At 42.1% G+C, this 26933-nt stretch overlaps 1 protein-coding gene across 1 annotated transcript; it reads left to right on the forward strand.

Moving 5' to 3' along the window:
* The first annotated feature begins 255 nt into the window (after positions 1-255).
* TMEM200B (transmembrane protein 200B) lies at positions 256-25955 on the forward strand. Its single transcript, XM_081334519.1, has 2 exons — positions 256-359; positions 23935-25955. The coding sequence occupies exon 2, from the start codon at positions 23990-23992 to the stop codon at positions 25292-25294; it is 1305 nt and encodes a 434-aa protein (XP_081190645.1). The 5' UTR covers positions 256-359; positions 23935-23989; the 3' UTR covers positions 25295-25955.
* Positions 25956-26933: the final 978 nt, after the last annotated feature.

The following is a 26933-nucleotide window of genomic DNA, read 5'->3' on the forward strand; positions in this document are numbered from 1 at the left end:
TGGCGGAGACAGAAGAGGAGAGCCAACCACGTGTCTGGGGAACATCAGTGTGACTTCGATTTTGCACGCACACCCTTTTGTAATTGGTTGCCCTGCAAGGAAACTTGTGATGTCAGCTCAGAAGTCTCTAACGCTCCCAAAAGGTTCTTTGCAAAGATTGGAATTGTGGTCCTAACCGGTTGCAGCCCACCTTTCCTGATGTGCCTTGTTGTTGTTTTTCAGATGGTCCAGGAACAAGCTGGGAAGCTACAGTGGCTTTTCTTCTGGGAGAGGAAACCCCATGAGTTGAGAAAATAATGGGCAGGGAAGGACATCAGAGGACAACAAATTAAATGTGGTGGATGAGTCCTTTGCTGATGGTAAGTTGTTTTTTAAAGGCATTTTCTCTCCCCCTGAGAACCTGCACTGAGGTAGGTGAACAGGATTGCTGACTTGTGTGCTGCCTAATGAACCGGCTTGCCTTCAGATGTTGTGGGTGCTCCCAACACTGGAGGCTTTTAAGAAGAAACTGGACAGCCACCTGTCTGAAATGGTGTAGGGTCTCCTGCTAGAGCAGGGGGTTGAGCTAGAAGACCTCCAAGGTCCCTCACAACTCTGTTATTCTGTTCTTTCTTAACTTCTTCCCAGTGGCATCTAAGCAAAGCCTTTAACTTGTGCTTGAGGGAAGAAAACGGCCTGTCCTTTCCTAGAACTGACTGTGTCTCCCACAACCATCCCAAACGGAGAATCCTGAAAGTATATAGTGGGAAGAGAGCCAGTCTGGGAATTGGGGACTTAGTACAAACCCTCTTGCGATGTGCTGTGCGTTGATTTAAGCAGAGATGCTGTTACGCTTGGAAAAGAAATGAAATGCATTTGCCGTGGTTTGGAGTAAACTTCTATGAGACGTGCCATAAATTGCAAAACAGAAAGATGAAAAGAGAAAGGGAATTGGGACTTATGTTGGCTACAGCATCTCAGTTGCTAAGTTGATAAATTAAAGCACGTCTTTTGCATTCTTACATGCGGTTTCCCCCCCCCCCCCCCTGTTTGGCTCAGCCAAGGTTAGAGAGCTGAAGACAAAACGTGGAGTTGCCCTGTCTGCCTTCCGTAGGAATCCTTGTCTTGAGCTGTTCCCTAGAGTTTTTCAAGAAGAGGCTACGAGGATCCTAAATCCACCAAAACCTGCGCTTTGCTCTTTTGATGGTGAATTGGAACAGTGGTAATGATGAATTTAAATTAATACATCCAGATGTTTGGCTCCAGGACAGTTTCTGCTTTATTTTTTTTTAAAGGACTTTTATGAGTCTGGTGGGAGCTCCGAAGTGCTTCTAACAGTTGATGGCTTTAAAAGAGTGGGAGGAAGAGGAGGCTGTGTCTCAGGCAAGGATATTAAAGGAGAAAGCAACGTGAGTTGAAGGCGTTTGGCTAGCATCCAGTCCTGGTTGATCAAAGGGATTTCAGTGTGGGGAGAGAGGCTTTACAATCTCTAAGGGAGAAGAGATGTGCTGGGTGAAGGTTCAAGAGCGTCTTGAGTAGTAACTGAGTAAAATTAGCTGCACACGTGATCCTCCTCCCCCCTTCCTTCTGTATTTTTAGAAAAGTTTTATGAAGAACAATAAAACAGGATAAGTTGGTGCCTGCTTTTGCCCAGCTTGGATATAGCTCAAAATATACCGTACATGCTTCATGTCAACTCAACCAATCTGGCTTTTGAAATTTAACACCTAACATCTGGGCTAATAGACTGCCCTGATTCAAAAGGTAGTTTGTGCAACAAACCATGCCCTTGTGTAAAGTGCGGATCCAGTATCCAGTAAGTCCTCAACTTACACCAGTTCATTTAGTGACGCTTCAGAGAGGTACAAGGGCACTGAAAAAAGTGACTTATGACCGTTTTTCACACTTATGACCACTCCAGCATCCCCCTTGGCAACTGGCAACGACAATTGCAGTGTCCCGGGGTGTGTGTGTGTGTGTCATGTGATCCCCTTTTGTGACCTACTGACAAGCAGAGTTAATGGGGAAGGCAGATTCACCTAACACACATTTTCCTAACTTAACTGCTGCAATGATTCACATAACAAGTGTGGCAAGGAAGGTTGTAAAATAGGTCATAAGTCACTTAACAATTGTCTCAGCAACAGAAAGTTTGGGCTCAGTTGTGGTAACAAGTCAAGGACTGCCTGTACTTCAGTAGATGAACTTAGATGATCTGTAAAACAGTTTATTTGTATCCAGGAAGAGCCAAGCTAGAGGAACGGCTTATTGGTGTTCCTCAGCCCCACAGGTGCGTGGGGTAGTCAGTGGGATGTGTAGTCCAGTCTCATCAGAACTGTGTAAAATTAGAGAATGTGTGAAGATGTTTTTAAGAACTAATCAGTAGGTAAGGTGTTAGTAAACTCAACGTCTCCAACAAATCCCTTCCCCACTGGCTGTTGTCTTCAATTCCTGACCTTGCCTACAGCAAGGAGGCTGTCATAAGAGGATGCTCTTTCATTCCCCTTTAGGACTGCGATGTAGATGCTATTATAAGCACCACACCACCCCCTTGTCTATGTGGCATTGCACTAAATGGTAGGATCAGTCTCCATTGTTTGGGTTTTATTAAAATTAGATTTATTTTTTTGCAGTTTTTTGCCTAATTGCTTTGTGAAATGAGCATCACTGAATCTTGCACTGGGAAACATATCCTTCAGGTTGCAATCGGTCCTGTTGATGTTTATTTATAAGCAAGAGCCAGTAATGGACAGTGTTGCTTCTTGCTGGACCAGAGGGGTGGAGCTCTGGTTTCATGGGCATAACATCACCCAGGTTTGTCACCTGGCATCTTTTAATTAACCCCTAAACTGATCAGGGTTGCTAGGTGTTAACCAAATGGCTTGGATTAAGAGTTTCTCCAAAGGAAGCCCACCAATCTGATGGGGTTTACTCTAGAATAAATATGCCTAGAATTGTAATTTGAGCATATGGAATTCCCCCCCCCAAAAGGAAAATATACATTAATTTTGAGTTACACAAACCCAATGCAAATGTTGTTACATAAACTTGGTCCATCAGTAAATTCAGAAGCTAATCAAACAGCTTAGCATACAACTAAGCCAACCTGCTCAAAAATAAGACACCTCTTGACTTTACTAGAGCTTCCTCAGTTTTGGCTGCTTGATTGACTATGTGCCGTCAAGTCATTGTCAATTCCTAAGAGACCACATAGATTTTCTTCATGGCAGTCTGTCCCTAACCGTGTCTTTCAGGTCTTCCAAAGATGCACTCAACACTACTCTAAATGGGTCCCTTCCATCTTACTGGTTGTCTTCTTCTCTTTGCTTCCCTCTTCCCCAGCCTTGGAACCTCCTCTAGAGAGCCAGGTCTTCACATAACGTGTTCAAAGTAGGAAAATTGGAGTCTGGTAATTTGTGCCTTGAGTGAGAACTCTGATTTGATTTGTTTGATTATCCCTTGTTTGTTTTCTTGGATGTATTTCAGGAGCCCTCTCCAACACAAAAGATCAAAGATCATCTCCTTTGCTTCTTCAAAGTCCAACTTTCACTTCCGAATGCCATGGCTTGCGTGATTCTAATGCTTTGCATGTATGACCCACCTCAGCATTTGAGTACCTTTTCCAAAGCATTATGACTGTTCTACCAAGTGTTAGTCTGGGGTGTATTACTTGATTGTTGATCCTTTACTGTTGATTGTTGACTTTAAAAGGCAGAAGAGGAATTCTCAATTCCTAGTTGTTATACATATTATTAATCTGGTCTTCCTTATATTTACATTTTGTCCCATTTTTTTATGTCTCCTTGACTTTTATTACTAGAGCTTGCTGGTCTTTGCAGTTTCAGCTATTAGCTAAGTATAAAATTGCTTATTTTAGTACAGCTTTTATTCACCCAGATTAATATGTTGTTTATTTATTGGTTCATTACATTTTTCATAATGAATCAATCTGGCAATCCTCAATATGCTTGTGCATTAACATTTTGATCTAGTATGTGAATTATTTTTATTTCTGTTTCTTTTCCCAGACTTGGAAGAATCTGTTAAACAAACCAAATTTAGTTTCTCTCTTCTGTTCTACTCCCAGACATGTTAATATAAAAATAGCTGATGATGGACCAACCTTTTTCCCCCCATAAATTTATCCTGGCAGGTTCTTTGAGATCTAGTTGGTCTGTGTATAATTGAACATAGGAAGAATTTATTTTTAAGCATCGCTTCCCTCCAAGCCACAGAACTGCATTTTGAGAGGCCTCTCATTTTGATGTTTGCACTGTATTAAAAGTGTGGAAGAGGATTGCAGAAAACTGTTACAAAATCACTTGAGAAACTATCTAGAAATGAGACTACAAGTCTAGCCCAGCCTTTTCCAGATGTTGTTGAGACTACAACTCGCCAGAAGCCACATTAGGAGGACAGTAAGGTTGGAAAAGGTTAGATAAGTAACTAGAAAATTTTGTGGAGTTGTTGTGTAGCTTCCCACCTATCGGACTTGGGGAAAGGTTTTGTCTGCCAGATAGAATCCACCAATTTAATATAAATAGGATATTAATAGGATGTTGGACCCATTGTTGCCTCATGATAACAATTCAACACATTCTTCCAATATAAGACTTTTCAAAATTGTCTGTCACAGATTTATGCTTTTAAGATGTTCCAAAGAGCTGCTTAGTCATTTCATATGTAATTTACCCATTAGCTGATCAAAGAAGTCTTGAGTATTATGAAATGTCTTCTTATTTCTGAAGATGCATTGTGAAAGGACAATGCTTGAGTTTCTCCAACCTTGGTAGAAACTGCATCACTCTGAATTGAAGGTGGAGAGAAGGGTGCAATCTGTTTTATGACCACCTGCTTAGGGGAGACTGTGGTTTCATTATCTGACGGAAAAGCAGAGTTAAATTAGTCATCTTTAAGTCTGGGGAAATGAAAACAGCTCAGTAATTAGCAACCGGCACAATTGTACATTGTTCCCTGTCTTTCACGGAAGAGAGGTGGGGAGGAGCAGGTTTTTGCTCCATGTTAATTGCATATGCTGTAATAAATTTTTATCATGGCCTGAAGCCAAACAGACATACAGAGAAGGGCAAAAAAACAAGCCACTTTTATAAGATTAGACCTCGATCTTTGGGACGTATCTTCTGCCTCATTCTTGACGCTAAGAAGCAAATGTTAGAGACATTAATAATGACCTGGAAGTTTTTTTGTAGGCTAATAGGACAGTTACAGAGCAATCATCTGATTGCCCTGGAATTGTTGCTAGAAAAGGAAAAATTAAATGTTGATGTCAACCCAGATAAAAACTGCAGCGTAATAGCTTGCATGCAATGGATTCAACTTTCTCCATGCTATAAGGGAGGAGGCAGCAAACTGGAGGCAAACTATTAAGGTATCTTCTTGTAATAACAGAGGAAAGGGCTTTGAAATGGATGCTTGTAAACATCCAACAATATTTAAATTCAGCAATATTTAAGGTAGACAGTTGTGTAAAGGTGAGATGCCACAATTCAAGTAAAATTAGGGTCCAGCATTTTAATTCCGGATCCAGAAGATGTTCTGTCATATGTAATGAATAAGAAATTGATTACCTACCATTTCTTTTACCAATTGAAGCATTTTTAGGAACTTTTTAGAAACACTCGTTTTGATAGGCAACTTTTTTGCTAGGCATACATTCCTGCATAGGTGTCTGGGGCACAGCAGATGGCAACCCAAGTAGGATGTTGTCTCCACAGCAATGCCATGACATGCATACTGGCATTGGATATGGGGATGCAAGGTATATAATGACAGCATTTGCCTGATGGTGCTGCTGTCCCTGTATTGTTTTGGAATCGATGGGTATCAGTGAATCATCTGTAATCAATATGTGAGTGAGAATTGCATCACCAGTGCTCAGAAAGGTGAAGTCTGAAAGAAAAGCTTTACAATCTGTGTTTAGGCTTGAGAAGAAATTACTTCAGTTTTCTTAAAATGTGGAGGGAGGGAGGGAAGGAGGGAGGGAGGAAGGAAGGAAGGAAGGAAGGAAGGAAGGAAATAAACAAACCCCATTGAGATTAAAGTGCCTTTTTAAAGGTATCTTTTAAGAAGGATCTTTCCTTCTCAGCTGCAGTCTTCAAAATGCAATGGTGGAACTAAAGGTAATAGGCCTAATGGATGTTCCCCCTCTTCAGATTTGCTGGCTTGGGAAGTCGAAAACCTGACGTTGTAATTCCTCCAGTCTTCAGCTTGGATTTGCAGTGGGGTCCTTTCTGGTATTCAGAAGTCTAGCAACAGAATTAGACATGAGGAGTCATATGGAGGGGCTGCCAAGGGGGCTGTAGAAGGAGTGAAGGACTCTCCATCTGAGGTCCTCTTGGTCCTCAGCAGCCAAAATGGTGTGTAATCTATACCAGTCCTGAAGCTGGCATAGAATGATTCTCCCCTACGGCTTCCAATGAAAGGGAATTCTATTTTTAAAAACCACATGCACACACATGTTCGGGGAGGCACACTAAGTCACACACGAACATTGCTCTTCCTTGGCTTCAGCTCTGCTAGCAGGAATCTGGCAAGGCTCCAGAAAGTTTCAGAGTTACTACATTGCAGGCTCCAGAAGCTGAGTCCAGGAGACGCTGTAGCTGGTGGCATATCTTCAGCTGGTGGACCTGGACTCAGAAAGAGGTCGAACCCAGAGGAAGATGGACCACAGCTGATCAACATTTTCACCAGGAGGAAGAACAGATGGAAGTCAGGCTAGATGGAGGAAAACTAAGCGTTGATTCAGTTGGGTCCTCGTGGAGCCACCTTCCTTGACTTTATTGCTTCCAGATGAGTCCATTACAGTGTAATAGGAAACGCGATGGGTATCGTAAGGGATGGCAGTTGCAAAACATCTGTCTCAAGAAAGGCAGCCCTGGGAAAGCAGAAATTGAGAAGCAGGGGGAAGTTGGCAGCGTTACACGAGCAGAAAGAAAGGTTAAGAATTGGATTGGTGATCATGCTCAGATTTTCTGTTTGGTTTCTGATTCAAGCTGTAAGTTCTCCAGCTGCCTGCTTTTGGCATGACTGTACAGCTTCTATTGCCTTGATCGCCAAGTCTGTAGCTGATGTTGTAAAGACCAGGGCAATCTACCAGCTATTTGAAATGCATTTCTGTACAGATAGTCCTCGACCCTTACGACTTGTCAGTTACCAACTGTTTGAAGTTATCACAGACACCCCCCCAAAAAAAAGGGGTACCCATGAACTGGATAGTTGTGACAGTTGTCCCCCTTATGATTGTTTGCAGCATCCCACAGTTGATGTGCCTGCAATTTACTTTTTTTTTCCTGGGAAACGGTGTTTATGTCTGGTTTCTGGCAAAAAAAATATTTGTTGCAGACAATTTACTTAACAACCAAATTAATAATAATAATAATAATAATAATAATAATAATAATAATAATAATAATAATAATAATAATAATAATAATAATAATAATAATAATAATAAAGTTGGAAGGGACCCTGGAGGTCATCTAGTCCAACCCCCTGCTCAGGCAGGAAACCCTATACCATTTCGGACAAATGGCTGTCCAGACTCTTCTTAAAAACTTCCAGTGTTGGAGCATTCACAGCTTCTGGAGGCAGGTTGTTCCACTGGTTAATTGTTCTCACTGTCAGGAAGTTTCTCCTTAGTGCTAGGTTGCTTCTCTCCTTGACTAGTTTCCATCCATTGCATGGAGTTCACTTAAGAACTACTGCAAAAAAAATGTTGTAAAATTGGGTTGGTTACCTGATGACCCACTTAGTGACCGGCCTGACTATAATTCTGAGCTCAATTATAGTCATAAGCTGAGGACTACCTTTATGTACAAGTTTTCAGAATGACGTTACTTAAAAATCTTGCAGAAGGTGTCAAAAGACGGAAAGCCAATTGAGCTGAGCCCAATCTCACTTTCTTGTCCCACCCGATTCTTCCAGTCCACCTCTGCCACAGAGCTGAGTGTAGTTGTGTGACGACTTGTGGCTAGTATCCAACTCCATAGAGAAAATAATGTCACCCCAACAATGCTTCAGAGAGAACACAGAAATGTCAGAGAGCAAAGGCTGTATCTGAATACGCTGCCGGTGTTCCCATTCTAGAGTTGTTGCTGTTAAAGCGGATGCATTCTTGTTCATTATGAACTATTAAGCACCCGCCATCACGATGGCCGTCTTTGGACCAGGGTTTCTGAACCTTGGCAACTTTTAGGCTGTGTGAACTTCAACTTCCCAAATTCCCCAGCCAGCTTGCAGAAGTTTGTTCTGAAAGGATGGAAGGCTGAGTCAACCTATTTATTGCCCTGTACACCGCCCTGAGTCCTTCGGGAGAAGGGCGGTATAAAAATTTAATAAATAAATAAAATAAATAAACCTTGAGCTGGTGAGGATCGAACTCCTGGCAGTCAGAATTAGCCTGCAATACCGCATTCTAAACAATGCACCACCGTGGGTCACATCTGTGCATCACATGTCAGGATGCAAGTCGATAATAGCAACCTTTGTGTCATGATGGCAGAGACATGGTCTTCACTTTAGCATCACTGTTTGTCACAAATGTCATCCATTGTTCTTCCTTTGGGGTTGCATTTAAAAGTATAGAGTGGACATGTCAAACTCGCGACGTAACGTGACGTCGCGCGACGTATTGGAGCTTTTTCTCCATTGCTGGCAATGGGGTGGGCGTGCTTTCCTGATGATGCATCCGGCCCACGGGCCAGCAGTTTGACACCCCTGCTATAGAGGACAGCAGTTAAGCTCTATATACCAAGTCTAGAAGCTATTGGATTTTTTTTCCTCCAGTAGTGCTAAGATTGTAGTGTAACAGGCACTTACAATCCAGTGCAAAACACAGAATTTTTTTAAGTATTAGCCCAGTTTGATTCAATTTGTGCTCATGAGACCGCAAGTGAATTGAATTGGACCAATACTGATCGCTTGCACTGAAATTAAAATGCTTGTCACGCAAACAATCTTATGGTCAATATTGGCCCCGTCTTTCTGGAAGTCCCTTGTGCAATTTAAGATGACTCAGACTTTTTAATTTTAAATATGCTTTCAGTTAAAAGAGGATGGACTGGTTTTTAAACTGTTAATGTTCTATAAACAGATCCTTGAAGTGATTCATCAAGATTTTGGAATGGATTACAAATGGTTCGGAGTTTGGGCTTTGTTTATTTAAGTAGTGTAATGGATGATAGACAGCTGATAACAGTCCATAGATGAAAAGCACACGTAACTGGAATGGGACATTTTCTTATCCTCCCCCCCAGCGCCCCATCAGCGGGGTGGAGGGTTCAGATTTTCTGGGTAAGTGCCAGGAATAGAGATTTTGCCAAAAAATCAGCCCCTCCCTTCTCCTGGCGGAGGGAAAGCAATATTATCCCCTGGCTTCATTTTAAAAATATGATATTGATTATAAGCTTTCTGGAGAAAACCTGGACAGGGCAACAGCCTTAACTAAAAATCCTTAAGATGTAAAGAGAAACTCTTTTCATAATTGGATTGCTGCTTTTAATTCTTGCTCAGGGATTTGAAAATCCAGCCCCAAAGCAGGTTAACCTCCTTGCTTAAGGGCATGAGCGTTTCTCAAGCCAGGAGTGATTCTTACATCTGACTGTGCAGTTGGACATTCATTTTATTTCTTTAGCCTCCTGTAGGCTGCAGAATTTTGAAATGTGTCACTTGTAGGGTGTATTCAAAGATTTTTAGCCAATTAAAACATGGGGTCTGCATTCACACAACAATTGAAGTATGGTTAGTTTGAAAAGTATTTAGTGTTTTTTATTTACCCATTGTGTGTGAACCCAACTGATACAATAAAGGTATGGTCTGATGTACAGTATAGTATAGATAGTCCTCAACTTACAACAGGTCACATTGACTGTTTGAAGTTACAACAGCACCGGAAAAGTTACTTACGACCATTTTTGACACGATCATTGCAGTATTCCCACAGTCGTGTGATCAAAATTCATATGTTTGGCAACTGACTCATATTTATGACGGTTGCAGTATCCTGGGATTATGTGATCCCCTTTTGCAACCTTCTGACAAACAAAGTCAATGGGGAAGCCAGATCCACTTTACAACCATGTTACCAACTTAACAAGTGCAGTCACTTAAGGCAGAGGTCCCCAACCTTTTGGGCACCAGGGACCGGTTCCGTGGAGAAAGGTTTTTCCATAGACCAGAAAGTGGATGGGTTTGTGTGGTGCCTGCATCTCACAGATGGGGCTTTGCTTCTTTGTGCAGACCGGTTGCTGGAATGCCACAGCCCAGTACCAGTCCATGGACCGGGAGTTGGGGACCCCTGACTTAAGGGTTGTGGCAAGAAAGGTCATAAAGTGGGGTAAAATTCCACACAATTGGAGCTTTAAAGGAGGGTCATGGATGCTGCTGAAAGCCACATCAGTATGTAAACGTAACCGTAAGATTTTCTCAGGATGGTAAAACAGGGCATTGAAGAGAGTAAAAAAAAGATGACCTTGATGGTGATATGCAGGAACTGTTCAGGAGGCAGGACAAGAAACAATGGATAATCAAGGAGAGAAACAACCAAGGACTAAGGAGATATTTTCCTGACAGTGAGAACAATTAATCAGTGGAACACTTTGCCTCCAGAAGTTGTGAGTGCTCCATCACTGGAGATTTTAAAGAAGAGATTGGATAACCATTTGTCTGAAATGGTACGGGGTTTCCTGCCTGAGCAGGGGGTTGGACTAGATGACCTCCAGGGTCCCTTCCAACTTTATTATTATTATTATTATTATTATTATTATTATTATTATTATTATTATTATTATTATTGGTTCTGAAGTTCCAATGGCCACCTCTATCCCCCTCCCTCCCCCACGTTTTGGGTGCTCAACAGCTGGCCTACATATACAGCTGTTTGTACTATCCTGTGGTCTCATGAACACGATTTGTGACATTTTTGCTGAAAACTGGGGTTTACTTCCGGTTTTCAGCACAAATGCCCCATAGTGAACAGTGGATTTACTTAGCGACCTTATTCACTTAATGAACATGGTAATTCATGTAATAGCCACCACAAAACAAAGATCATAAGTCGCAACTTACAGTCATAATGTACAGGCTCCATAGGACTACCTCTGCTGTAGCCTATCTCAAAAAAAGTAAATTTAGCCTTCCAGAAAGTTCTTTTCCTAGTCTGATCTATCTTGTGGGGCTGTGTTAAGTTGGATTGGGGGCAGATTGGAGAAGGTGATGGTCCACCTGTCCTTTAACTCAGGGGTCCTTAACCTTGGCAACTTTTAAGACTTGTGGACTTCAACTCCCAGGATGCCTGAGGAATTCTGGGAGTTGAAGTCCACAAGTCTTAAAGTTGCCAAGGTTGGGGACCCCTGCTGTAACTCATGAATTCTTCAACATATTCCAAAAAAGGCAGTTTAGGTGAGCAGAAGTGATATTTTTTTAATTGTTAAATTTGTCTCCTGTCTTCTATTTAGGCTAGTTTTCTCATTTTCTTTCTGTGTATGATCTACTGCTTCAGCAAATGCCTTTTTAATGGGGCTTATAAATATCTAGTTCAACTTCGGAAACATCCAAAAATCTCAGCCGAGCATTTCTGCAAAACTTGAAATAATACATGAAATTGACAGCTTCATCCTATCTTTTACTTGGAAACGAATTGAATAGGATTTAGCTCTCCATGTTCTTAGGATTATTGCTTAAAAGTAGATAAAATATATAGGTTAAGCGTGTTCTAATAGCAAAAGCGACACTGAATTTCAAGATAAGGAGGAAGATTTACCAGATTCTTGGAGGCAGCTAAGTTTGCTGCTGCATTTTATTGGAAAGAAAAGAGTAAATGTGGTCTCTGCATTGCTGAATGTTTGTAATGGAATATTGCCATGAAAATAAAACTATATTATATAAAGGCCAAAAAATGCAATTCAATGTGCCGGGTATGACCTTAACTCTAAGACTATCTTCTCCCACCAGTTTTGACATGAAAGTCCCTGAAGAAACTTTTAATAGTCCTCTACCCACCCACCCCTTACGTGAACTAAAGGGGATGGAAATGTTGTGCTGCTGCATTTTAGTCAAAGTGCAGATTTCTAGAATATGATCCTTCCAGATACGATCAACTCCCACTCATTAATAAATCCTAAAAAAACAGAAGAGTGTTAGAATTGTGGTGATTGCTGTTGACATCCTTATTGCTTTTCTTGGGGGATTAATTTTGTAGCTTCCCTCCCCCCCAGTATATTATTACATATACCGGTATATTCTTTTTCAAGTTTGATCTTTATGTTATTCATATAATACTGTACTGTAGATGTTTCAGTGCCAATAGAACCGAATTTAGCTCAGGGCTGAAGTATGGAAAGATGTTACCTAGTGGGATAACGAAACGTCCGCAAAACAAAACCACCAGGCTCAGAGAGCACCAGACTGGATGCATTGTAAGCCAGCAAGAGTTGTTTGATTGTGGCAGGCAACTAATTTAATACCAAGACAAATAAAGAAATGAAAATAGTTGAGAACGGTCCAGTTTCAGGACTGTGTTTTACTTCTTTTCACTGAAAATATTTGTAGATAGGCTTTCTTTTACAAAACCTTTCCCAAAGAGGTTTATAAAAAATAAGATCACATACAGGAAAGAACAAGTAGAAAAATAGGAAACGGTTAGTACAATTACAGTCCTATTAAAACCCACCATGATTTAATAGAAGTGAAACTGAGCCACATTTTGAACGAAACAAATTTGGATTCAATAACAACAATAATAATAAGTTGGAAGGGACCTTGGAGGTCATCTAGTCCAACCCCCTGCTCAGGCAGGAAACCTTATACCATTTCAGGCAAATGGCTGTCCAGTCTCTTCTTAAAAACCTCCAGTGTTGGAGCATTCACCACCTCTGGAGGCAGGTTGTTCCACCGGTTAATTGTTCTAACTGTCAGGAAGTTTCTCCTTAGTTCTAGGTTGCTTCTCTCCTTGACTAGTTTCCATCCGTTGCTTCTTGTCCTGCTTTCAGGTGCTTTGGAGAATAGCTTGACTCCCTCTTCTTTGTGGCAGCCCCTGAGATATTGGAACACTGCTATCATGGCACCCCTCATCCTTCTCTTCATTAATTTAGACATACCCAATTCCAGCAACCGTTCCCTATATGTTTTAGCCTCCGGCCCCTCAGCCTCCTTCATTAGAGGAGAGAATGTTTGTAGCTCAGGGTTGAAATGAGGGGTCCTTCTGCTCTCTGAGTTTGTTTGTTGCCTTGTAGACATTTTGTTACCCAACTAGGTAACATCTTCAGTGATGGAGGGTGTGAGGTTTGCTCTCTGTTTATATACAGTAGCTTGCCCTGTCCGTTAGGGGTGTGTTGTTGAGAGCAATCAAACAGGAAACAATAGGCTAATCAAGAAGCTGCCAATTTTAAAAAAAACAAGGATGCCCCAATATTGCTTACTACTTTGAGAACTTGAGATTTGTTTGGTAGTGCTACCTTTGGATAAACACAACACATTGGAAGCCTGTATCCATTTTAAAGGTTTTGAACTGGTGCAAATCCATAAGACTAAGCACAGACCAATCAAGATAGATTGAGCTGCAGTTGTGCACAGAGCATAACCTGACATTTTTAGGAACCATTTCTGCTTCTGCCATCTTTATTTTCTTGGAGCAGCTGCTTCCTCCAAAATAGAAACATGCACTTTAATTTGGGGGGGGGGGGAATGCATCCTGCTTCACCATTTTGTGCTTCATTCACACGCACCTGTCCCCCCCAAAAGGTGCTCTTGACCTAAGAGTAACCCCACAATCTCTAAATTTGCTGATTATCCACCATTAATTAGCGCTGAGGGGGGGGCGGGGGTGTTTCCATGCATTGCTGCAATATATTTTAATACCAACAAAGGGAAATAAGGTAAAATTTATTTATTTATTATTTATTTATTATTTATTTATTAATGGGATTTATATCCCGCCCTATCTCCCGAAGGACTCAGGGCGGGTAACAACAAAACATATAATAAGTACAGAAATTAAGATAAGAATAAAATTGAAATCATCTGTGAAATAAATTAAAATTAAAAATAAATTAAAAATTGTAAATATAATTAAAATGCCTGTCAGTCCAGGTCAGCCTGGTGGAATAGGAGTGTTTTGAGGCCGCGGCGAAAGGACTGGAGATTTTGGGCCATCCGAAGCTCAGGGGGGAGCTGATTCCATAGGGCTGGCGCTCCCACAGAGAAGGCCCTCCCCCTGGGGGTTGCCAGCCGACATTGCCTAGCTGACGGTACCCTGAGGAGGCCTTCTCTGTGTGAGCGTACTGGACGATGGGAATTCGTTCCCGGCAGCAGATGGTCCTGCAAGTATCCCGGACCTAAGCCATGTAGGGCTTTAAAGGTAAGTACCAGCACCTTAAATCTCACCCGGAGGGCAACCGGTAGCTAATGCAGCTCATGCAGGAGGGGTGTAATATGGGAGTATCGGGGTGCTCCCATCACTACCCGTGCAGCTGCACTCTGCACCAGCTGAAGCCTCCGGGTGGTCTTCAAGGGCAGCCCCATGTAGAGAGCATTACAGTAGTCTATACGGGAGGTAACGAGTGCGTGGGTGACTGTACGTAGGGCATCTCGGTCCAGAAAAGGGCGCAATTGGTATTTGAATCTGGGCAAATGCCCCCCTAGCCACGACTCCAATATGATCTTCTATGATCTAAAATGGTGAGTTAGATTTGTGCTGAGATGGTTAATTTCAGACAGAAGCTGGTGGTTTGCACCTGCTGAGGGAGAGGAGCCATCTTTACCATTTCCAGACCTTGCATGTAGAAAGTTAGTCTGGCAGGGAAAAAAGATCAAAATTATGTACTCATTAGGCTGCTTCTTTATGTACTTGTACTTTCTCTGTATTTTCACAGCAAAATGTGTCACTCCTGCTACAGTTACAGATGGCATTTCAGAGCATTTAGTCATTTTAAAGTTGACTCCTAAGCCTGAGTATTAACGCTAAACAGAAAAGCAGAGGCTGCGCTGAGCAAGCATTTAAAAAAAAATGATCTTGTAAGCAAAGAATCCAGTAACCGAGAACAATCTGCACTATGTAATGCAGATATATATGAAGGGGGCCCGTGTGAGTCGCAAGCAGGAAAAGCACTGTTGTTTGGCTGTTCCTTCTTCCCCCCCCCCAGTTTAATCTTAAAATACAAGAATAATGCAGCAATGCAGAAGGTGGAATTTTCCAGACACATGAGCAAAAAAGAAAAAAGGCTGTGCTGGTGACCCCAAAAAGCTGTTGCCAAAGACTTCTGCAAATAAAAAGTTTCCTGTTTTAGGAAACAAATGATGTGACATGGGATCTGGAAGTTAGTTTATCCCCATTGCTTAGCCTAGTACCCTTTGTGGGCAGGATGAATAGCAGAATAACAGAGTTGGAAGGGACCTAGGAGGTCCTCTAGTCCAACCCCCTGCTCAGGCAGGAAACCCTATACCATTTCAGACAAATGGCTGTCCAGTTTCTTCTTAAAAACTTCCAGTGTTGGAGCATCCACAACTTCTGGAGGCAGGTTGTTCCTCTGGTTAATTGTTCTTACTGTTAAGAAGTTTCTCCTTACTTCTAGGTTGCTTCTCTCCTTGATTTGTTTCCATCCATTGCTTCTTGTCCTGCCCTCAGGTGCTTTGGAGAATAGCTTGACCCCCTTTTCTTTATGGCAGCTTCTTAGAGTCGAGACTCCTGGAGTACCTGCAGGGCTATTTTGGGGTGTGTTTGTGGCAGTGGTGGAAGGAGTTGGCTAAGTGCTGAATGTATTTCACCAATGAAAGCCCTGAGAATATCACTCCAACCCATATTTCTCAGTCTTATCCATTTGTAGATGTGTGGACCTCAGCTCCCAGAATTCTCCAGTCAGCCATGTCAGCATACCGCTGGATGGCCTCTTGTAGTCCTTTTGGAAGTTGGGAAGCTGAGTTATGTCCTCCGATGAATTCTACTTTTGCAGAAACCTGATAGACACAATGGGCTAAAATTCCCAGAAAGGGAATTCTGGGAGTTGAACGCTACGCATCTTCAAGAGGCCAACGTCGGGAAACACTGCTCTAATCAATGGGAGGCATGTTATATATTGCTACCTCTCTTTAGTGTTGCACCCAGTGATCAATAGCCTTATAGGCCCAAAAATCTGGTCCATGCAATGTTGAATTCCAACACCTTATGTGGAACACATGATTCTAGTCTTTTGCACTGTGGTCTTTATGCATCAATAGAAGGGCTCAGATCCCTTTTTTTGCCCCCACCCCAAATCTCTCCAGTCACATCTACAGAATGTCAGTGCCAACATTTCCCATCCTTTTGCAGTGGGAAAAGCCAGTAGTTTCCCAGGAGTGCTCAGTCTAAAAATAGTCCTAATAACAGTAGTTTTAAAAATTCAAGTTCTCTCTCCCAAATTGGGAGGAAAAGGGAAACATCCCAGCTGTGTGCACAGGCGTGGTACGACTTTACCCACTCTACCCTGCTGCCCCTGCCCGCTGCAGTTCTCAGCTCTCCAGAAAGTACAGCCATTGTCCAGCTACGTTCAATTGTAGAAGAAGTTTCAGAGAGTGATTACAGGTACTTCTTGACTTATAACCATTCGTTTAGTGACCATTCAAAGTTAAAACAGCACTGACATCATTACAGTAGCGACTTATGACTGTTTTTCACACTTAACGACCATTGTAGCATCCCCATGGTCATCTGATCAAATTGGGCACTTGGCAACTGGCATGTATTTATGACGGTTGCACTGTCTCAGGGTTGTGTGATCACTTTTTGTGACCTTCTGACGAGCAGAATCAATGGGGAAATCAAATTCACTTAATAACCGAGTGTGCTGACCCGCTCGCTCACTCTCACACACGTAACTGTGGTTTAGTGAGTCTATTAATATTCTCCAGCAATTCTCTTCACCAAAACCCCCAGAACTGTCCCAATTAAGTCCAGCCACGAGCAGACCAATGTTAGTCCACAGAGCAATGGCCAAAGAGTCCACAAAGCATTTGAAAGTTTCTCAAACAAAATAAATCCACCAGGCAAAACTGAAATCCACAACACACGAGTCAAGAAGAGTTTCCAAGGCATGATTCAAGTCCAGCCAGGGTGTCAATCCAAAGCGAGGCAGGAATCACTACGACCAGAAAACACACAGCTAAGCAACAAACACGTTCCCAGCAATGCCTCCCTCTGTCTCCTGTGCTAAATAGCCAGCTTCCAGGTTTATCTGAAAATACTTTTAAAGAAGAGAGAAAATAAAGGCTAGCTTTCCTCTGGCAATGGAAATGGCCTTCTTTTTCAGAGCGTTTAATGTTTGGAATAGCATCTTGCCAGCCTAAGGAGCTTGCCAAGAAGACTGATTTTGTGATTTGAGTGGGATGTGAGCCTGCCGTTTGAGCAGAGGCTGGTCAGTGCTTAATGCGGGATGTGTGAGCTCTTCACTCAGTGCAAGAAATTAGGTCTGTTTGAACTCGTATAATAGCATAAAACTGGCAGTGTTGGAGGCAGTCAGGAAACTATTTCCACAGATTGCTAGAAGCTGGTTAATCCAGTTCCTGATTTGGAACATTTCATGCAAACAACATGGGTTTGTCCCATTAATAGCTTCCTTAATTAGTACCAGTTATAAGATCATGGCCTTTAGGGAATTTGCGAGTTTATTGTCGCAAGTCTTTGACCTATCCATTTTCTGCAGCAAGTGAGTTTAAAGAGCAAGGAAACATGACATTGTCAACCACTGAATTTAAACCTGGTGCGTTTGGTACAAGAATGGGTGCAATGCCTGGTCAGCTCATCAATTCATCATGTCCCATTTTGCAAAAATTAAACTATGTCTGTTTTCCATGTCTGTCTCTGAAAACACATTTGTGTTCCAAGAGAAATTAATGACATACAGTAAATAAAAAAAGGCACTGGCCATGCTGGCTGGGGGATTAAAAATAAAAATGAATAAATCCTGATCTGATTTTTTTTTTAGAAGGAACCCAAACGACCTAAAAGATTTCACAGGTTTTTAGCCAGGCAATTGCCATAAAGAAATGGGAAGAAACAAAAAAAGCTCAACATTATGCCAAAAATGTCAGCCGGGGGTGGGGAGATGTGTGTGTGTCTGTATTTCAGTTTTCATGATGCTGGTTAGAGACAGAATGCAGACTTCAGGTAGTCCTTGTTTTACAACCATTCATTTACTGATAGTTCAAAGTTACATTGGCACTCAAAAAAAGTGACTTATTACTGCTTTGCAACTTAAGACCGTTGCAGCATCCCCCTGGCCATGTGACCAGAATTCAGGCACTCATAGCTTGACAATAATAGGGAGGGTATGTGTGGTTGGACTGCAATGGATGGAGGTATTCAAGCATCCGTCAGCAACATGGGGCATTGCTGGCATCCCAAGGTCACCCCAAGCAGATGTCCCTGTTTGCAGACCGTTTCTCAGAACAAAATGGGCAGGCATGATTGGTGGACATTTTGGACTATGAGTGGCCCATAAGGAAAAGGGGGGGATTAACTGTGCATGGGAAACCCAGAGCTGGTTTTGCTTCTTCTGTGCCAATGTAGTTTATTCAGTAAAGTTTTTGTACTCTTGGAAAAACAATGTCTCTGGAGTTTCTTCTTCTGGATTCCCCAACTGGACAGTTGACAGCAGCTATTTATGACAGTTGTGCTGCCCTGGGATCATGTGATCACCATTTGTAATCTCCCCAGCCAGCTTCTGACAAGCAAAGACAATGGGGAAGTCAGATTCGCTTAATGAGCACATGGTTCATGTGACGATTGCAGTGATTCGCTTAACAGCGGTGGCAAAAAAGGTTCATAAAATGAGGCATAACTCACTTTAACAACTGCCTTGCTTAGCAGCCTAAATTTTGAGCTCAATTGTTGTAAGTTGAGGACTACCCATAATGTTAAGTTTGCTTTCTGGATATAGAGCTCGTACATAGAATGGAAGCTCCTTAGGGTAATGGTTCCAATGTTTGCCTATCACTCCAGCTCCTGACTGCAGGGCAAGTTGTGTCAGTTGTTACTACAAAAAGTGGACGCTGCTACTAACTGAGTGGCATTAAGAAGGAAGTTGACAAAATCATGGTTGATAAATCTGTACAGGTGCTTGCACTCATCCTATTCAAATATAGATAAATGATTGATTGATTGACTCATAGCATATGTATACATATCCATACACACATAGAATGCTTTATTAGTAAAATCATAGAGAAACCATCCAAAGTTCCATTATCTGAACTTTAACCAAAATCTCCAAGTATATCTATTACAGACAGACAGACAGACAGACAGACACACACACACACACACACACACACACACACACAAAGAGAGAGAGAGGGCATTCTTAAATATTAAAATCAGAGCCAAGCAACCTTCAGTATATTTTGGGATGTCACTAATGTTTCCATTTCTGTAGCATTTGTCATTCTGAATTGTCGCTAATCTGAGTCTCCCTGCTCTGTGAATTAAAATGCCACAGGGCAACACAGAACAGTTTATAAGGATGGACAGAATTCACAGTTGAATCATAAGCTGACCTTGGAAGCAAATGCCGTAACTTTTTATTTAGAAAGGTCAAATAACTTCTGCCAAAATGTGGACTTAATCAGTCCACTTCAGTAATAGTGTCAGGGTCCTGGAACCTTTTTTTTTCTTAAACAGACACATAGACTTATATGGGCTTATGTAACCTTTCTTGAGAATTCTAATAATAACATTATGATTTTGAACTCTGCATAGAGTGTAGCTTTCTCTAGCTCTGAGTTACGTTCTGTCTTGCTCTGCTTTTTTTAGCTGTACTTAATTCCAGATAAAAGAATATTAGCAATAGTTGTCATGTTAAATCTACCTCACAGTTTGGACCACTTTTTTTAAAAAAAAGTCTGCATGATTCCTGAATTGTTTTCCATTAAAATCTGTCTCTCCACCTTGTGTCTTCCTGAGTCTGCTGGAATTTCAGTCTCCAGAATTCCCAGTGGGTTACAGTCCCAATGCATGTGAAGGGCATCCAGTGAGATACTAATTCTTATACAGTCCCCAATGGCTTTGTTCCATTCCTTTTAAAATTAGGATCGGCATTAGTTTCGCTATCCTATTTGGCAGCCATACCAAGCAAGTTATGCCAAGCTTATCCAGGTAGTGCTTGTATTTAGAGGGGACTCAATAAGTCACTCAGATCTCCCTTGATGAAAAGTTACTGGATTTCCACGTGAGGTCTAAAATGTATACAACGATGGGAGTTCAGAATCTAGATGCGCTTTCTGGTCCAGTGTTTCTCTACTTTGGCGGCTTGAAGAAGAAATTTCCTGACAGTTAGAACAATTAATCAGAGGAACAACTTGCCTCTAGAAGTTGTAGGTGCTCCATCACTGGAAGTTTTTAAGAAGAGACCGGACAACCATTTGTCTGAAATGGTATAGGGTTTCCTGCCTGAGCAGAGGGTTGGACTAGATGACCTCCAAGGTCCCTTCCAACTCTGTTATTCTATTCTATTCTATTCTATTCTATTCTATTCTATTCTATTCTATTCTATTCTATTCTATTCTATTCTATTCCATTCCATTCCATTCCATTCCATTCCATTCCACTGCACTCTACTGATATGTAGACTTCAGCTCCCAGAAATCCCCCAGAAAGCCATGTCCTAACATAACTTAGCTTCCCAACTTTTAAAGGTCCATAGGAGGCTATCCAGTGTTATGTGGAGATCACTAAAAGCGAGGGACCCAATCTATCCACGTTGGGGATGGTTGAAGGGATTAAGAGGGAGGGTTTCAAATGATTTCACACCTATAGGCCTTTCTCCTTCATTCTAACTCACGATAGGCAGGAGAGACCCAGAGCAAAATGCCACTGTCAAAATTCAAACATTTTGTCACCAGACTCTGGCAACACCATCTTGGATCTTGGAAGTTTTACCCAACCATTCCCATTTCAGCCAGATGGAATTAAGTTTAGATCATGGGGAAACGAGGGAGGTGGGAGAGAAGGCGATCCAAGGAAGTCTCTGCTTGAGACCTCATTTATCAATCCAATTTGTCTCCCGCTGCGATCATGAACAGTGCTATAATCCCTTGCATCGGGCTGGAGAAGGAGCAACTGAAGGAAGCTGAGTATTTACTGGCCAGATGCCCTTCCTGATGCCCATGTGGAGTCTGTGCCCTACAAAGATAAATATCTGTTGCTACTTAGGATTGAACCTACAGCCTCCTGAGAGGCTGTTGTCATGTGGCTGCCATGACTACAATATATACCGAGTCACATGGAACACTATTATGTTCCCACCAAATTGGTAATTATTTATACACTCGCATTTGGATGCTTTCAAACTGCTAGGTTGGCAGCAGCTGGGGCAAGAATGGGAGCTTACTCTATCATCCAGTGCTTGTAGTAGTCTTCAACTACCAACCTTAACTTCTTAGGCCACCGCATACCCAGCAAAGTAGCTGCATCTTTTCTGGATTTGTTTGTGGCCCACAGTGCAGGACTCCAGGAAAAGATGTGCTTGATTTAAGATGGTTCCCAGGAGATGCTGTGTGTGTGGTTAATACATATTCTTAATTACAGTCTACCCTTCAGTGTCATATGCCTTCCTATATCTCCTCCAGTTGCTGAGGAACTATAGGAGGCTATAGTTGCATGCATGACCTACTTCCCAGAGGCATTTGATTGGAAACCATGTTGAGCTGACTAGGTTAAGGAAAGACAACCTGAATGGTGGGATGCAGGCATTCTTAAAGAGGTGATCCCTGCAGACCACTGTTCCATGTGACCAGGCGGGGTGTTGCAGAGCATTCTTCCCTGCAACTGTTGTGTGAATACACTCACAAGACCCCCTCCAGACTGCAGGAGGGGCATCCAGAAGCTCCAAGATATTGTCTAGTCTTCTCTTGGGGTAGACCTTCAGTTTGCTTTAGTGCTGGCCTTCATTGTCTCTAAACCAGGCCATTGTATCTGTCCTATTTTAAAAAGTGGGTCTGGTGATACAAGGCAGGAGCTCAAGGTGATTTGCAGTCTGCCGTTTTTGCTAGAAATATGAACCTCCAAGGGACTAGAGTTACATTTGATATGTAACCTGGGTAAGGCATCGTGGGATGTTCCTAGTTCTCTTTTCATGAGCTGAACAACGGAAGCGTCTCAAGTGGTTATTTAGGAACTGTGATGGATTAGGTTGTTTTCATAATATTAAACTCTTAAACTGACATCTTGAAACTTTGAATGTGAGGATTTTTTTAGCTGAGAGTTTGAGTTCTTGGAAAGTTCAAGAAAGACAGCTCATTCCAGAAATTTTTCTCTGTGATGTCGATGCCTATGTTAGGAGATCCAAGATCCGGATGTTTAAATTAGTAACATGGCTGTAAAATGAATCTAACTTCTTTGCTGGTCAGAAGGTTGCAAAAAGTGAACCTAGGACACTGCAACCATGAGCCCAGTTGCCAAGTGACAAACTTTGATCATGTGACCATGCTGTAATGGTTGTACAGTAAGAGTGAAAAATGGTTATCAGTCACTTTTTTCAGTGCCGGTGTAACTTTGAACAGTTACTAAACAACCGCGAACTACCTATATAATTTGTCAGATTGGAAATATTGAAAATATTAATTAAATAGATAGGCTATTTGGGGAATAAAAGCAACTAGGCAGCAACCAAAATGTATCGGTTTATGAAATATCTGGCATATGCGAGATAATAGATCTATAGCTACATCTGTATTGCTTTATATCTTTAGGGATTACATAATGTTGGTACATTATACTGCTAAGCTTGTAAGCCGCCCTGAGTCTTCGGAGAAGGGCGGGATATAAATGTAATAAAATAAATAAAATAAATAAATAATTCACGTTTGTGAACTTTTAAAAATCCCTTTATTTCTCTTTCTTCCAATAATTTTTCTTGATGTCAGAATTTGACAGTTTGGGACAAGAACACATTTGTCATTAAAAAGCTTGTTCACTTAATGTCTTTTTCCAGAGACAGATAATACCTTAAAATGATTAAATGAAAACAAAGAATTTATGTTGGATTTGCTTGCATGCTCAGTGCATTGCTGATTAATTTTAAATCATGTTTCTAGCAACGTGGCAGGCTGCAACTCACCTTGAGCTCAGACCCATTTTTTAAAAATGTAGGACAGATACAAAGGGCTGAGATAATGCAAAACAGCAAGTGTTTTGGCCTCCGAATCCTACAAGGAGCAAACATGATGTGGAAGACCACAAAAAAGATTTGTGGGACACCCACAATAGAAAATGGGCTTTCAAGGACATATTTTCACACCCTCAATAAAGTGTGGATGGGTCTTTCTACTAGGGTAAATTAATTGCCAAATTTAGAAAGCATTTACCCCTAGGTTGCCTAAGCTGGCCAAGAAGAGTTAGGTTTGGATCAGGATTTGAAATTCAGGTTATCAAGTCCCAATCTAGCCTGTTAATTCACTAAAAGTTTGGTTGTTGATCAGAGCTTAGCTATCCCTTTTCTCGGATTTGAGGCTGTGTTATGCAAAGAACACGTGCCTCTGGTTTCTTATCAACCTAGCTGGAAGATGTTCTACATTGTAAAAGATGAGAACACCTCTGTGTATAACCCTATCTGAGTCAGTAGTGGAGCTTAGAGGTGGAGCTGCCTGTTGGTAAGGAAAGCCCTTACTTCAGGGGTCTTCAAACTTAGCCCTTTGATGACTTGTGGACTTCAACTCCTAGAATTCCTCAGCCAGGCACGCTGGCTGAGGAATTCTGGGAGTTGAAGTCCACAAGTCATCAAAGGGCTAAGTTTGAAGACCCCTGCCTTACTTTTTAGATGAATTGCAGCCTTCCAACTACATTCATGCTGTCCAACATGGAATAAAGTCTTAGGCAAAGGGTTGGACTAGAAGACCTTGAACCTATTAATCTATGTTCTGTGTTCTGTTCTTCTTAACCCTTTTCTTTCTCCCTCTCTCACTATTGTTAAGATGACCTGTGGACCACCCAAGAGGAACTGACAGTATAACTGAAGTTGCCGAAGCTATGAAGACCCATAACACCTCGGAGAAGGAAACATCAGGATCCTCGGGTCCTTCCCGATGGCACAGGGGCAGGTTTCGGCGCAAGCCCTCCCCGCAGATGGTGGCGAAGGGACAGCTTCGGATGCGCTCGGCCTCAGGAGTCTTCGTGATGGTGGGCATCTCGGTGGTCTTAGTGGGAATGACCATTGCTGTGATTGGATATTGGCCTCACCGTACAAAGTCTGGAAGTGGTAGGCCAGGGAACTCTAGTGTTGCCGGAGACATCAGGAAGGAAATTAAGGTTTCTCCCCAAGCCCACCCCTTCCTTCACAGTGAGAAATTGAAGCTTATTGGACCGGTTGTCATGGGTGTGGGACTCTTCATCTTCATCTGCGCTAATACTTTGCTGTACGAAAACAGAGATATGGAAACTCGCCTGTTGATGCAGCAGGAACTCTATTCCATGAGCCTGAATTTTCCACAGGACACGGGACCAACAAGTGATTACTTTCAGAGGAGAAGGACCACTTCATCCACCCTCAGGGACAATGCTGAATGTGTAGAAGGCTACTACGAGGTGGACCTTTCTTCCAGTGGCTTCCAATCTTGCTCCAGTCCTGTGAAGAAATGGGTCAACAGCTGCAATTCCAGCAGGCTCCAAACCACGACCCAGTTCTTCCATCACAAGAGCCTCTCACCTTCGCTGTCCCTCTTGAGTGTCCATTCTGACTGCAGCAACGCCCTGCCAGAGAACGGAGCCTTCTCCTTCGCTCGCGGAGCAGAGTCGGTCCTATCTACGGCTGTCAGTGCCCTGCCTTTGCCTCTCATCAAGCTTAATAACTGTCTTCTCGAAAAGCAGAGTGTTTCCCGGGTGGGTATCCAGGACTTGGAAGGCAATTCTAGGTTGCCAGAGGAGAGGGAGGAGGTACGGAGACTCTCGTGGGCTCTTCTGCCTGGATGCAACCGCATTGTGCCCAGGAAGGACACACTGAAAGGCAGCCACATAGTTATTGATATGGATAGCACACCCCACTCAGGCACCTTGGTAGATAAATTTCATGAATGTGCAAAGAGAGCGTTCCCAAATTCAGGTCATTCTAAATCCTTGGATCTTGGCCAGCCAAGAACGGCATTGGTGGCACCGAGCATAGAAAGGAAACATAGGAGCTGGCCTAGGCTGGACCACATTGACCTACTCAACTATGCAAAACTGGAAAGCCAAGGAGAATCTTCCGATAGGCTTTTGGAAGCATCAAAAGAGCTTTTGAAGGGGGAGAGCCTTTCATTATCCCAGGAAATCCCTATGAAAACAGGTCCTATCATTTGATCTGGCACCTAGAGGGAGCTGTGTTACTTTGCTATGTCAGTTTAGGCATTGTCAAGAGAGGGCAGGCTGATAACGTATTTGCAAGGAGCATTGCAATGCTGGCTGCTTAATTCATCAGCCCAGGTCTGTTGCCAATGGAGAAATACTTAGGATGGACTTTCTTCCCGAGGCTCTGCGGTTTCTTGCCTTAACTAAAAGTCTGATTGAGTGTGAAAAACTTTGCCATGAATGAACTGCACATGCCAGGTTGCGTACGTCTGTGTAGGACCACAAGCCCTGGTTGGGTCCGTGAGCCTGAAGTTCCATGTCACACAACTGGGCTGCTAACCATGCATTTATAAGGGCTGCAGGGAAGTCAGAAAAATAGCCTGACTTCAGAAATCCTAAAGCGATGCCCCCTGGTTTTAAAAAATCATTTTATACAGGGATGCAAGTTTCTCAGTTCTTTGAAGCTCAGTTACAGTTCCTGACTAATGCTCGGCTAGGAATACTAGTTTATTTTTCTTTTAAAGACAGTTTGAATACACTTGTATTGCTGATCTCATCATTTGGAAGCTAGAGGTTTCTAAAGTTAAAAAAAATCCTACAAGTTAATTGGTGTTTTTTCTTTATGTGCTTTATTTTTAGGGAACCAATGAGTGTGTAAAATGTCTGTGGAGAATTCCCAGTCATCCAGGTCATGGTTATCCCAAAGATGCTTTTTCCAAAAGGCAACTAGACTTTCTTGGAGTAATTTTTCCCTTTGAAAACATTTCGCTTCTCATCAACGAACCGAAGAAGCTTCTTGGATGAGAAGTGAAATGTTTTCAAAGAAAAAAAAAACAAAAACAAAAGTCCAGTTGCCTTTTGGAAGAAGTACTATTGGGAGTATCTAAAACCCTTCGAAGCAGGCCATGTCAAGAAAGAGTCTCCAAATTTTACTGACAACTCTATTGAGTGTCCTCACTTCCATCCCCGCTTTGGGGACTATACTGTTGTTTACTGAACAGTTGTTGAATATCTTCTTCAAGGCCACTTCCATAGCCTACTACCAGTGGTGGGATTCAGCCTGTTTGCACCAGTTTGGCAGAATCGGTAGCTAATGTTTTGTGGCCCAGGCCCAGAATGGACTTCCGGAAGCTGCATCCAGACAGAGAACTGATTGTTCACATATTTGAATCCCACCACTGCCCACTACAATAGGGTTGTTAAAGTGTCTCATACTATTTAAATCCAAGCAATTAGTATTGTCATTTGTCTATGGAGATTTTGGTCATCCAGGTCACGATTGTCCCAATGGTGCTTTTTCAAGAGCCAATGGGACTTTCGTTGCTTTTCCTTAAAGACATTTTGCTTCTCATCCAAGAAGCTTCTTCAGTTAAAGTTCTTCAGTCACAACTGAAGAAGCTTCTTGGACGAAAAGCGAAACGTCTTCAAGGAAAACAAAGAAAGTCCTGTTGCCTTTCGAAAAAGCACCTTTGGGATAGTGATGCCATAATCTTTTTCAAGCGATCTCATCTTATGTTTTTTTGTTTGTTTGTTGTTTTCATTAATCTTTTAATTTTCAGGATGGATTGCAGTCCATAAATGGGAGAAAACGCTAAAATGAACTGAAGAGAACCAAAACTTTAAAAGATTAAAATAGCCATAACACATGAAG

The sequence above is a fragment of the Vipera berus genome (genome assembly GCF_964194415.1).
Source record: "Vipera berus genome assembly, chromosome: 9".
NCBI classification, from domain to species: Eukaryota; Metazoa; Chordata; class Lepidosauria; order Squamata; family Viperidae; genus Vipera; species Vipera berus.

Excerpts from the sequence above, each read along its gene's own strand:
- TMEM200B (XM_081334519.1), top strand. The coding sequence starts at position 23,990 with ATGAAGACCCATAACACCTCGGAGAAGGAAACATCAGGATCCTCGGGT.